Here is a 12,385-nt window from a genome sequence, read left to right as displayed (position 1 = left end):
CATAATGGATAACGGAAAAAACAAAACTGCCGCCCTGATGTATTACTTTTAAAATGACACTGGAATCATTAAAGAAAGAAGCAAAGTTCAGTAACAATTCATTAACTGTTATCTTTATTGTTGGCAGATTCTGTTTGACAACTGAAAAAACTATCTTTTATTACTTGCTAAGAAATTCTTGTACACCTAGTATGCATAAGCCTAGTTAAATTTACAAAAACAGCCAGGTAAACTAAGGTAAAATTTCAACAAAACATAATTAACATTTAATAACATATAACTCTTACTGTGTATCCTTCAAGTCTAATTCAGCCACTGCAGTGGCAAAAGGAACTAGTTTATCATGGTGCAGCAGCAGTCGTACAAGAGGCAAAACGGCATCATTTTTCTCTCGACATATTTCACCCAAAATGTAAGCAGCTGAGGCAGATATGGGCTAGAATACAGAAACCAAGTACAAAATCAAGGAAACATGAATAAATGTGTAATCACTAACCTGTGAAAGTAATGAAAATATTACTTTCATTCACTGTATCTGTTTTTGAGAAATGCTAATTTCTGTTAGAAATGAAATTTGGAACACCTTGGAATCATGGTATTCTGGTTCCGATAAATTAAGTATGTATATTTACTGCTTTGATAACACTTGATATTCTGAAATCTTTTTCTCATCACTTACAGAATTATTTTAGCTTTTTCATATAAAATTATATACTTAAGATTTTTAAAGTACCTTAACATCTGGTGATTTTAGCAGCAAAGTTTTCAAAGGTCCATAGTACTCTGAAGGAAGCACATAGTCTTCTGTATAACATATATTTAATCGAAGAGACCCCAGGTCATCAGTTTTAGAAGGTTTATTTCCATTGTCTTTTGGCTGGAGCAAGTACCTAAAGTTAAAAAAAGAAACAAAAAGCAATCAAGGCCATGCAGTGGTAATGAGCATCTAAGCCAGCGAGTAAATAATCAAGCACGCTGCAAGAAAACAGAATTTTTAAAAAGTCAACTTGATCTTTAAGGTATGGAAACTTCAGAGGCAACAAGCTAGGAATCTTTGGTTGTATTGAATATTGGAATACAAAGACGTAAATAGATTTTTATCTGGGAAACAAAAGTACAGATAATATAAAAATGAAGATCTCAAAGTATTGAAAAAGTTTAATTTACTTGCAGGTTTAGAAAAAAATAAAATGTAAAACTTACTTAAAATCCAATATGTTATTACAAGTAAATTTTATCAATTAAATGTAAGAAAGAAGCATTTAGTTGAAATAGATAAGATATACAACAAGAAGGCATAAGTGACTGTTTTAAAATAAATCCTATACGTAGAAATTTGAACTTATTTTTAAAAAGTTAATGATTAAAGATTTATAAGAAGATTTATTATACTATTAAAGGAGTAACAGTGTAATTACACTTAAGATGTTATTACTTACAAAAATCAAATTTACATGAAAGTTTTTCAGATAAGTGAAAGGCAATACATTGCAAAAACAGAGGCAACTTTAAATATCTAAGGAAGGAGAAATGTTTAGAAATAAGCAAGTTGTAGAACCAAAATCAGAGCTCTAATCTATACATATATTTTTTATTTTTAATGTAGGGATTTAAAAACTGCACATAAAAGTAGAAAAAAATAGAATACCAAACTCCCATGCATTCATCACCTACCTGTCTAACAATTTTTAACTCGAGACCAGTTTTGCTTCTGCTGTACCTCCACTCGTTCTACTCACCCATCCCACTAGTGCATAATTCTGAAGCAATTTCCATGAACTGTAAATTTAACTAGAAATATTTTAGCAGGTCCACAGATTGTAAGAGACTGTAATTGGCTGATAGATTTTTTTAAGTCTCTTTTAATTTATAGGACTCACACACCACAAAACCAGGTAGTGCCGAGTTTTTCATATTTGGGATTGTGTTAACTCTATTTCTGCCTCCAGGATGACATTTCACATGCGCCTCTCTTCCCTCTTTAGTCCTGTATACTGGTGGCAGCTCCTGAGGACTGGTCAGATTAAGATGTGACATTCTGGCAAGAACGCGTCACTGAGTTTGTGCTGTTCCACCAGGAGACACTAACGTCCAACTCTTTATGAGATGAACAACCCCTCATGACCATGGCTTAGAGCCATTCCTCATCATCGATGGCAAGCTGATAATTTTATAGCTCTATCGTTCCTCCACTTATTTTCTGGAATTTTTTTAATAAAGGAAACGACGTAGTTTCAACACCTAATTTTTAAATTTATTACCTATGGCCTCCAATAATAGACTAACTTGTCTAAAACATAAAAGGGGGAAGGGTTTAACAAAATGTTTTATTAGCTTTGAGGAAGATGTGATGAAGACAGAAAAGAGAAGCAGTGGATTAATCAGGAAAAATTATATCACTACCCCCAAAAAGGCATTCCTGTCTTTAAAGAGAGTTCTCCTCTCTGACTTGATTTAAAGATTTGCCCAATTAAATAACAGGGAACAAGCCTGTTAAGAAAGGCGGCTCACCTGTTTCTTGAAAATGATTGTATAATGATACAGCTTTCGCAATGTGACTGTGTGATTGTGAAAACCTTGTGTCTGATGCTTCTTTTACCTACTTTCTGGACAGATGATTAAAACATGGATTAAAAATAAAGAAATAATAGGGGGAACAAATGTTAAAATAAATTTAGTAGATTGAAATGCTAGTGATCAATAATAGGGAAGGGTAAGGGGTATGGTATTTATGATTTTTATCTGTTTTCTTTCTTTCTGAATTGATGCAAATGTTCTACAAATGATCATGATGATGAATATACAACTATGTGGTGAAAAAATGTTCATATAGTATGTTGATTGGTTTTATTAATAAAAAATTTTTTTTTAAGTATAAAAAAAAAAGACAACACCGGGTGCATAGGTTGTTTGGTTAGAACGCTCGCCTTTCATGCAGGAGACCTGGGTTCAATTCCCAGTGCCTGCCCATGCAAAAAAAAAAAAAAAGGTATTAAAAGCCAACCCAGATGTTCTTCCCTTGGGCACATCTGTGCTAACCTCTTTAATATGTACTCTGTCTCTGTCTTTTTAATAAACTTTACTACTTATTTCTACTGAAAAAAAGAAAGAAAGAAAGGCAGCTCAGAGGTATCGCTAAGGAAAGTCTAGCCAGCTGATCACCAAATCCCATGACAAGGATATGACTTTGATAATTTCCCAAAACCCAGGGTGTGTTCTGTACTCTTACATATTTGGATACTTATTTCATCAGCACATCTTAGAGTAGGCCTGAATTACAATGACTAAGAACAGAGTTTGATTATATGCGAAGCAGGTGGCCAATTACTAAATTTATGAAAAGAAATGTAATAGTCAAGTGCCATAGGTATTTGCATTTTTGTGTGACCAATAAATACATTTTATTATGAAAATGTTCATTCACAAAACTAGGGAGAATACTAATATTAATAATAATGAATGCTCCAGGCATGCACTGCTCAGTTTCAACAGTTAACATTAAGCACACTATTTCATTTACTTGCACAACTGTGACCAATACATGATTTTACCTTTTGGTAAGACATCTGGAAAGCCAAATTATCAGAAGGTGCTGCGGTGAGTGCAGAGGCACAAAATAGAGATTTAAGTAGTCCTAAGAATCTCTCAGCTAAGACACTCGCACACACCTTAACAGTAATCTTGCCAAGGAAAGAGTAATACTGCTTCTGGACCAGAATCCCCTTACCCCTCACGTGCCTAAATAGGCAGCACTAATGTATGCCGCTTTGAGACCCCCTTTTTTTACCTTTCTAATCTAATCTAACTAGTGCTTCCCCTACATGGTAGAAAAAGATCACTTGTATTACTGCTTACTCAGTCACAATCTGGTTCTGCCTCCTTTGGATGGCACCTACCCATCTTAAAAGTGTCTCAATATTCTATTTTCAGATTTATAGGTCCCGTTTTGCTGTATTCCATTGGAATTTTACTCAGAGGGCAACTTAATTTTCCTTATCTATAAATTCTTAGAGATTAAGTAACTTGTTCAAGGTCACTCTTAACCCACCATCCATAGTTAACAGATATTTATAGAGATTCTACTATGTTAAGTGATAAAAAGCACAGTACAATGCAGCATACAGCCTGTATCCACCTATGTAAGGAAGAAGATACATCTGCCTGTATATGCAAAAAATATTTCCAGAAACACAAAAGACTGGCCATCTGGGAAGATGGAAACAACATCTGAATGACAGGGTGGGAGAGAGATTTTTACCTTTTGAACTATAACCATATGTGTGTATTTCCCACTCCAAAAAAAAATCAGATAAAATTCTATTATCTACAGTTAAAGTAAAAAGTAGCTAATATCAATTGTAAAAGCCAATATCTGACAAGTTCAGAATTAAAAAAACTAAGAAACTGAGTAGTTAAGAAAGGAATGGGAAGGTGGATATAATCTGAGAATAAAATGAAATCGAAACAGTAAAGTTACCCGTTTTTAGGAGAAGACTATAATAAACAAAACCTAAGTGGAAGACAAATTGAGACTTTGAAACAACATAATTACATTCTTGGTAATTGTTCTCTTTCCTAATATGAAGATTAGGAAGAATATGCCTGAAATCCAGAAGGTAAAGAAAAGCTTTTCTCAAGTTTTCATGCAGTTACCATCAATACCACAAGGGGGTGCTACAGCTCTGAAACTGGCAATGGAGTCACAGACTTGAAAGGAAGCGGCATTCACATTTTAATTCTTCCTTTTATCTATAGAAGTATAAATAAATTAGCAGGTGTTTCTATTTAATGCCATATGAATGTTTTACCATTTATACTTTTGGAAGGTTATTGCTGAAAGAAAAAATTTATAGGAATAAAATTGATTTCTGTCTGTTACTGTTGTTACACCATGCCAATACAGTTGGCCAAAGTTTTATCAAATTTGGAGGGCATATATGGATTTAAGTCTCACTTAAAATATAGGCTACGTGGCACACTAAGTTCACCTTGGAAGACCCTGTTGACACAAATCCCCCATCCCCACCTCTGTACTGAATAGTATGGCACATAATTTCAAACCTGACAAACGGAGTTTAGAAGGTTTTATTTTAAAATGTATGATATTTTATGGAAGGGGGAAGGGAAAGAAGACAGAAGAGGGAGTGATGGGTTCCAAAGGTTATCAATTTTTCATAATAACTAAATTTAATTTTTCCCCTCTGTGGATATATATATATTTTAACTTTTTTTATTATATAGTATAACATATATACAAAGCAAAGAAATAAAAATGCAATAGTTTTCAAAGCACTATTCAACAAGTAGTTACAGGACAGATCCCAGAGTTTGTCATGGCTACCATACTATCATCTCAGATTTTTCCTTCTAGCTGCTCCAGAATGTAGGAGACTAGCGGGCTTAAATATTTTTTATCATCACAATTGACTTTTTTCCTTTTTTTGTGAAAAATAACAAATATACAAAAAAGCTATAACTTCAAAGCACAGCACCCCAATTAGTTGCAGAACATATTTCAGAGTTTGACATGGGTTACAATTTCACAATTTTAGGTTTTTACTTCTAGTTGCTCTAAAATACTGGAGACTAAAAGAGGTATCAATTTAATTATTCAGTATTCATAATCATTTGTTAAATCCTATCTTCTCTTTATAACTCCACCATCACTTTTGATCTTTCCATCCCTCTCTTTAGCACTGTTTGGGCTATGGCAATTTTTATTGGAAGGGTCTGTCACTAATATGGGGTAGGGAGATGGAATTATCTGATGTTCTGGAGAGACTGGGTTGGTGTCAGGACTTCTCTGGACCAGGGACCCATCTGGAGGTTCTAGGTCTCTGGAAAGTTACTCTAGTGCCTGGAACCCTTGTGGAATCTTATATATTGCACTAGGTGTCCTTTAGGTTGGTCCTGGTTGGGTTTGACAGGTCATGATAGGGAGCAAGGTCTACCTGAAACTTGTGTAAACAGTAACCTCCAGAGTAGCTTCTCGACTCGACTGAACTCTCTCTGACACTGATACTTTATTAACTACACTTCTTTCCCCCTATTTGGTCAGGATATAATTGTTGATCCCATGGTGCCAGGTCTGGATTCATGTGGATATATTTTTGACATTTCACAAAATAGCACTGTAAAGACCAATAAATCTTTGATCTGCATTAATAAGAGTTAAAAGGAAAATTAAAAATTCGAGAGACTAAAAGCAATCTGGAGGGCTTCAGCCAGGGGTTTGGGATTTCATTTCCCCCTGCCCCTGCCCTCGGCCTAGTAGAGCTGACATCCAGGACGGGAGAAGCTGCCTCTCCGAAGTGCTGAGGTGTCCTTGGGCCAGGCAAACCAGGGGAGCCGGGTGCCTTTTGGCATGTGAGACCCTGTGCCCCGTCTTGCACCCCTCAGGCCTTCGGCCCTGCCATGTCTGAACTGATCCAGAAGGAACTACAGGGAGAAGTAGAGAAGTGTCAACTGCTACAGGAGGGAACTGTCCCTGCTGGATGGATCCAACGTACTCTTAAAACTTCCTGGCCCTGTGTTGGTCAAATAGGAGCTGGGGGAGACCCAAGCCACAGTAGAGAAGGGGCTGGACTATATTACAGCTGAAATTAAAGTATATGAATCTCAACTCTGAGACCCTGAGAGGCAGAGCAGGAGAGGGCGAGGCTTGCTCAGCTGCAGCAAGAGTTCAGGTGGGCGCAGGTAGCAAAGGGGTTCCTGAGACGGCCTACCCCAGGGATGGGGGCAGGAATGAGACAAGTCTAGGGTTTATACTGTAGCTAATAAAATTTTTAAAAAAATAAAATATCAGTCTATAAAGGATAACTGCTTGAGAACAACATAGTCTAAAATGAAGAACGCCTGACAGGCTCTTTTAGGACAAATGAGATCAGTGCCTACACTAAGAAACACCTAAATACTCCATTTTAATTCCTTTACCAGGCAGTTGAAACGGAAATTTAACAAGTAGGCCTTAAGAGAGAAATGAGAGGCTGACTTCCGGGCCAAGATGGCGGCTTAACAACGTGCACGTTTTAGTACGTCCTCCAGAACAACTACTAAATAACCAGAAACAGTACAGAATGGCTCTTGGGGCCACGTCAGCGACCGGACACACAGCGTACCCCAGTCTGGACCAGCTGGACCATCTGCGAGCACCCCCCAGAACTGTGAGTTCCCAAAGCTGCGGCGGCCAGCGCCTCTCCCCGACAGGCCGCTTCCCAGAGGGAAAAGAAAGGACTTTACCAGCAGCAGGGACTGGGCACAATCAAACGCCAATTGTGGAACTAATTAACAAATTCTGACTACTAAAAATAGGCCCCCAGCTTAGGTGAACCTGATCAAAGCGGAGGTTGCTCATTTTTGCCCCGGCGCCAAGGGGGCAGGACTGACAGGAAAGGGGAAAAAAAAAAGAAGGAAACAGAGGTTTTTGTGGCTCTGTATCCTCAAAAGCTTGACTGCCTCTGGATACAGCGGCAGGACTTTTCAGGCTGCAACTGCCCCAGGCATAGGCAGAAGTGAGCTCTTTTGGGGGCTTGTCTGGAGCCTGTGCCTTCCCCAGGGGAGGGGTGAAGCCCCAACAGGTGGAATCCCTCCATCAAGGAATTCAGACACCAGGGCTTGGTAATTTGAAGTCATTAAAACCAGCCTACAACCTCTCCTCTGTCTCCACCACACCCCCAGCAGGGAGAGTCTGCCAAAGTTAAAGGTACCGCATCATCTTATGCTGGTGGGACCTGCAGGCAGACAAGCACCACATACTGGGCAGGATAAGAAAAACAGAGTCCAGAGACTTCACAGGAAAGCCTTTCAACCTGCTGGGTCTCACCCTCAGGGAAAACCAACACAGGTGACTCTTTCATCCTGATAGGAGTCCAGTTTGGTCTGGGAAAATCTGGCTGGGGTCTATAATATCTAAGTAGACCCTCCTAAGTGTGTGTGTGGGAAAGGCACCACACAAGCAGGGCAAGAAGCAAGAAAACAAGAACTGAAAAATTCTCCTCTGTTAAACAACAGAATGTCAAAGAACAGATAGACAACAAATTCATCCAGCAAGAAAACCCTAGGTAAGAGAAGTGAAAGCAATCTCCAGAATAAACTAATTAAGGTAATTAAATGCCTAGATGCCAGCAAAAAATAACAAATCACACTAGGAAAATTGAAGATATGGCCCAGTCAAAGGAACAAACCAACAATTCAAATGACATACAGGAGCTGAAGCAATTAATTCAGAATGTACGAACAGACATGGAAAACCTCATCAAAAACCAAATCAATGAATTGAGGGAGGATATAAAGAAGGAAAGGAAAGAACAAAAAGAAGAAACTGAAAGTCTGAAAAAACAAATCACAGAACTTATGGGAATGAAAGACACAGCAGAAGAGATGAAAAAAACAATGGAAACCTACAATGGTAGATTTCGAGAGACAGAACATAGGATTTCTGAACTGGAGGACGGAACATCTGAAATCTGACAAGAAACAGAAGCCATAGGAAAAAAATGGAAAATATGAGCAGGGACTCAGGGAATTGAAAGACAATATGAAGCGCATGAATATAGGTGTTGTGGGTGTCCCAGAAGGAGAAGAGAAGGGAAAAAACTCATGGAGGAAATTATCACTGAAAATTTCCCAACTCCTATGAAAGACTTAAAATTACAGATCCAAGAAGTGCAGCTGTGCTGGTTTGAAAGGAAGTATGCCCCCTAAGAAAAGCCATGTTTTAATATAAATCTCATTTCTTAAAGGTAGAATAATCCCTATTCAATACTGTATATTTGAAACTGTAATGAGATCATCTCCCTGGTTGATGTGATTTAGTTAAGAATGGTTGTTAAACTGGATTAGGGGATGACATGTCTCCAACCATTTGAGTGGGTCTTGATTAGTTTCTGAAGTCCTATAAAAGAGGAAACATTTTGGAGAAAGAGATTCAGAGAGAGCAGAGAGTGCTGCAGCACCACGAAGCAGAGAGTCCACCAGCCAGTGACCTTTGGAGATGAAGAAGGAAAACGCCTCCTGGGGAGCTTCATGAAACAGGAAGCGAGGAGAGAAAGCTAGCAGATGACCCTGTGCTCACCATGTGCCCTTCCAGCTGAGAGAGAAGCCCTGACTGTGTTCGCCATGTGCCTTCTCACTTGAGAGAGAAACCCAGAACTTCATTGGCCTTCTTGAACCAAGGTATCTTTCCCTGGATGCCTTTGATTGGACATTTCTATACATTTGTTTTAATTAGGACATTTTCTTGGCCTTAGAACTGTAAACTTGCAACTCATTAAATTCCCCTTTTTAAAAGCCATTCCGTTTCTGGTATATTGCATTCCAGCAGCTAGCAAACTAGAACAGCAGCATACTCCAAATAGACATACTCCAAGACACTTAATAATCAGAATGTCAGAGGTCAAAGAGAAAGAGAGGATCTTGAAAGCAGTAGGAGAAAAGCAATTCATCACATACAAGGGAAGCCCAATAAGACTATGCGCAGATCTCTCAGCAGAAACCATGGAGGCGAGAAGACAGTGGGATAATATATTTAAATTATTAAAAGAGAAAAACTGCCAACCAAGAATTCTATATCCAGCAAAACTGTCCTTCAAAAATTAGGGAGAAATTAAAACATTTTCAGACAAAAAATCACAGAGAATTTGTGACCAAGAGACCAGCTCTGCAAGAAATACTAAAGGGAACACTAGAGACAGATAAGAAGACAGAAGAGAGAGGTGTGGAGAAGAGTGTAGAAAGGAAGACTATGAGTAAAGGTAAAAAGAAGGAAAATTAGATATGACATAAAACCCAGAAGGCAAAATAGTAGAAGAAAGTACTACCCATGCAGTAATAACACTGAATGTTAATGGATTAAATTCTCCAATCAAAAGACACAGTCTGGCAGAATGGATTAAAAAACAGGACCCATCTATATGCTGTCTCTACTCAAAGGACATGAGGCCAAGGACACAAATGGACATTTACACACCAATGTTTATAGTAGCATTATTAACAATTACCAAGAAATGGAAACAGCCAAAATGTCCATCAACAGACAGTTGACTAAACAAACTGTGACATTTACATAAGATGGAATATTATGCAGCTGTAAGACAGAATAAAGTTATGAAGTATGTAACAACATGAATGGACCTTAAGGACATTATGCTGAGTGTGATTAGCCAGAAACAAAAGGACAAATACTGTATGGTTTCACTGATATGAACTGACATTAGTGAATAAACTTGGAATATTTCCTTGGTAACAGAGACCATCAGGAGATAGAAATAGGGTGAGATATTGGGTAATTGGAGCTGAAGGGATACAGATTGTGCAACAGGACTGAATATAAAAACTCAGAAATGGACAGCACAATATTACCTAACTGTAATGTAATTATGTTAAAACACTGACTGAAGCTGCATGTGAGAATGATAGAGGGAGGAGGGCTGGGGACATAAATGAAATCAGAAAGAAAGATAGATGGTAAAGATCGAGATGGTATAATCTAGGAATGCCTAGAGTGTATAATAATAGTGAAATGTACAATGTACAAATTTTAAAAATGTTTTTGCATGAGGAAGAACAAAGGAATGTCATTATTGCAGGGTGCTGAAAATAGATGATAATACTTTAAAATGTCACCTTATGTGTGAGACTAAAGCAAAAAATATTTGTTACAAAATTTATATTTTGACTAGAGCATTTCCTAATATAACTCATGTAGATAGTTTGATTGAATGTCATAAGTACTTGGAATCTCAGGTAGGACATGAGATTTTGTTGGTTTGTCCAGAGTGATGCCCCGATGAATCCCAGAGTGATTTGATCAGTGAGTGGAAAAGTATTTGTAAGCCCCCTTCGGGGAATGGTGAGAACAGGGAGAAATTCAACTTCCCCAAGTTGAATTCTTGATATTCTCACAAGCAGTGTGGACAACCAAAGCTAGAGGCTGAGCCCCCAGTCTCGGGGTTTGTTCATATGAAACTTAACCCCACAAAGGATAGGTCAAGTCTACTTAAAATTTAGGCCTAAGAGTCACCCCCAAGAGAGCCTCTTTTGTTGCTCAGATGTGGCCTCTCTCTCCAGCCAACATGACGAGCAGTCTCACCACGCTCCCCCTCTCTGCATGGGACATGACTCCCAGGGGTGTGGACCTTCCTGGCAACGTGGGACAGAGATCCTGGAATGAGCTGACACTCAGCATCAAGGGACTGAGAAAAACCCTAGAATGAGCTGAGAATTAACATCAAGGGATTGAGAGAACCTTCTCAACCAAAGGGGGAAGAGTGAAATGAGACTAAGTGTCAGTGGCTGAGAGATTCCAAACAGAGTTGAGAGGTTATCCTGGAGGTTATTCTTATGCATTAAGTAGATATCACCTTGTTGTTCAAGATGTAGTGGAGAGGCTGGAGGGAATTGCCTGAAGATGTAGAGCTGTGTTCCAATAGCCATGTTTCTTGATGATGATTGAACAATGATATAGCTTTCACAATGAGACTCTGTGAATGTGAAAACCTGTGTCTGATGCTCCTTTTAGCTACTATATCAACAGAAGAGTAGAACATATGGAATAAAAATAAATAATAGGGGGGAACAAATGTTAAAATAAATTTAGTTTGAAATGCTAGTGGTAAATGAAAGTGAGGGGCAAGGGGTATGGTATGTATAATCTTTTTTTTTTATTTCTTTTTCTGTTGTCTTTTTATTTCTTTTTCTAAGTCAATGCAAATGTTCTAAGAAATGATGAATATGCAACTATGTGATGATATTAAGAATTACTGATTGTATATGTAGAATGGAATGATATCTTAATGTTTTGTTAATTTTTTTTAATTAATAAAAAAAGTTAAAAAAAAAAAAAAGACAAATGAGAAAGGCATGTTCTTTTATATTCTGTTTGAATTCCAAGTCAAGGATAACTATTGGAAGTGACAGGAGATACATGCTTAAATAAGTGCTGTAGACAGAAAAAACAATTTCACATCAATTATGCTAAGGAAACTGCTATCAATTTAATGTCTGAACACTGTTTAACATCAGTTTAATGTCACCAATGTTAAGACGTGAAAAGATAAAATAATCCTGCAGCCATTACTGAGCCCCCCAAACTCCTGAAAAGTACATCAACTGAACGAGTTCAACAATATTTAGACTCTAGAAATGTAGAAAAAACACCAGGGCCACCCACAGTGCATTTCAGTGGGGTATAGTGAAGGAAAATAACAGGCTAGTAGACCCCATAAACAGTTATTCTCTCGAATAAACCCTTAGCTTTGGAACATCCACAGTTCCCATGTAACTAATAAAGCTTGTGAACAGCACATGATTGGTGATACTTTAAATGCTTTTCATTTTCCCCTTGGAGTTAAGATTTAGTTTAACAGAAAAATATTCCTAAACAATT

At 37.8% G+C, this 12,385-nt stretch overlaps 2 protein-coding genes across 9 annotated transcripts in view; one reads left to right on the top strand and one right to left on the bottom strand.

Annotated features, from left to right (window-relative positions):
* Nucleotides 1–12,385, bottom strand: part of RASA2 (RAS p21 protein activator 2) — a 125,321-nt gene that overhangs the window by 34,002 nt on the left and 78,934 nt on the right. For both annotated transcript variants that reach the window (XM_077130287.1, XM_077130288.1), the window contains exons 10-11: nt 734–890; nt 288–436 (exon numbers count right to left, since the gene is read on the bottom strand). In XM_077130287.1, the coding sequence (XP_076986402.1) occupies nt 288–436; nt 734–890 (306 nt within the window). The remainder of the gene's footprint in view (nt 1–287; nt 437–733; nt 891–12,385) is intronic.
* LOC143657668 (uncharacterized) overlaps nt 1–12,385 on the top strand; it is a 130,496-nt gene that overhangs the window by 40,254 nt on the left and 77,857 nt on the right. For 2 of the 7 annotated variants that reach the window (XM_077130293.1, XM_077130290.1), the window contains one exon: nt 1,986–11,287. The exons of 4 other annotated variants lie outside the window; for them this stretch is intronic. Coding sequence is in view for 1 of the 3 variants with exons in the window: in XM_077130290.1 (XP_076986405.1) it covers nt 1,986–2,034 (49 nt within the window). In the remaining 2 variants the exon portion in view is untranslated. Of the gene's footprint in view, nt 1–1,985; nt 11,288–12,385 lie in introns of those variants that run through there. One more of the 7 variants, XM_077130295.1, reaches the window with a different exon arrangement.

This window comes from Tamandua tetradactyla, chromosome 15 (assembly GCF_023851605.1).
Source record: "Tamandua tetradactyla isolate mTamTet1 chromosome 15, mTamTet1.pri, whole genome shotgun sequence".
NCBI lineage: Eukaryota > Metazoa > Chordata > Mammalia > Pilosa > Myrmecophagidae > Tamandua > Tamandua tetradactyla.
Note: the sequence above shows the minus strand (reverse complement) of the source record. Positions and strands in the feature narration are given on the sequence as shown.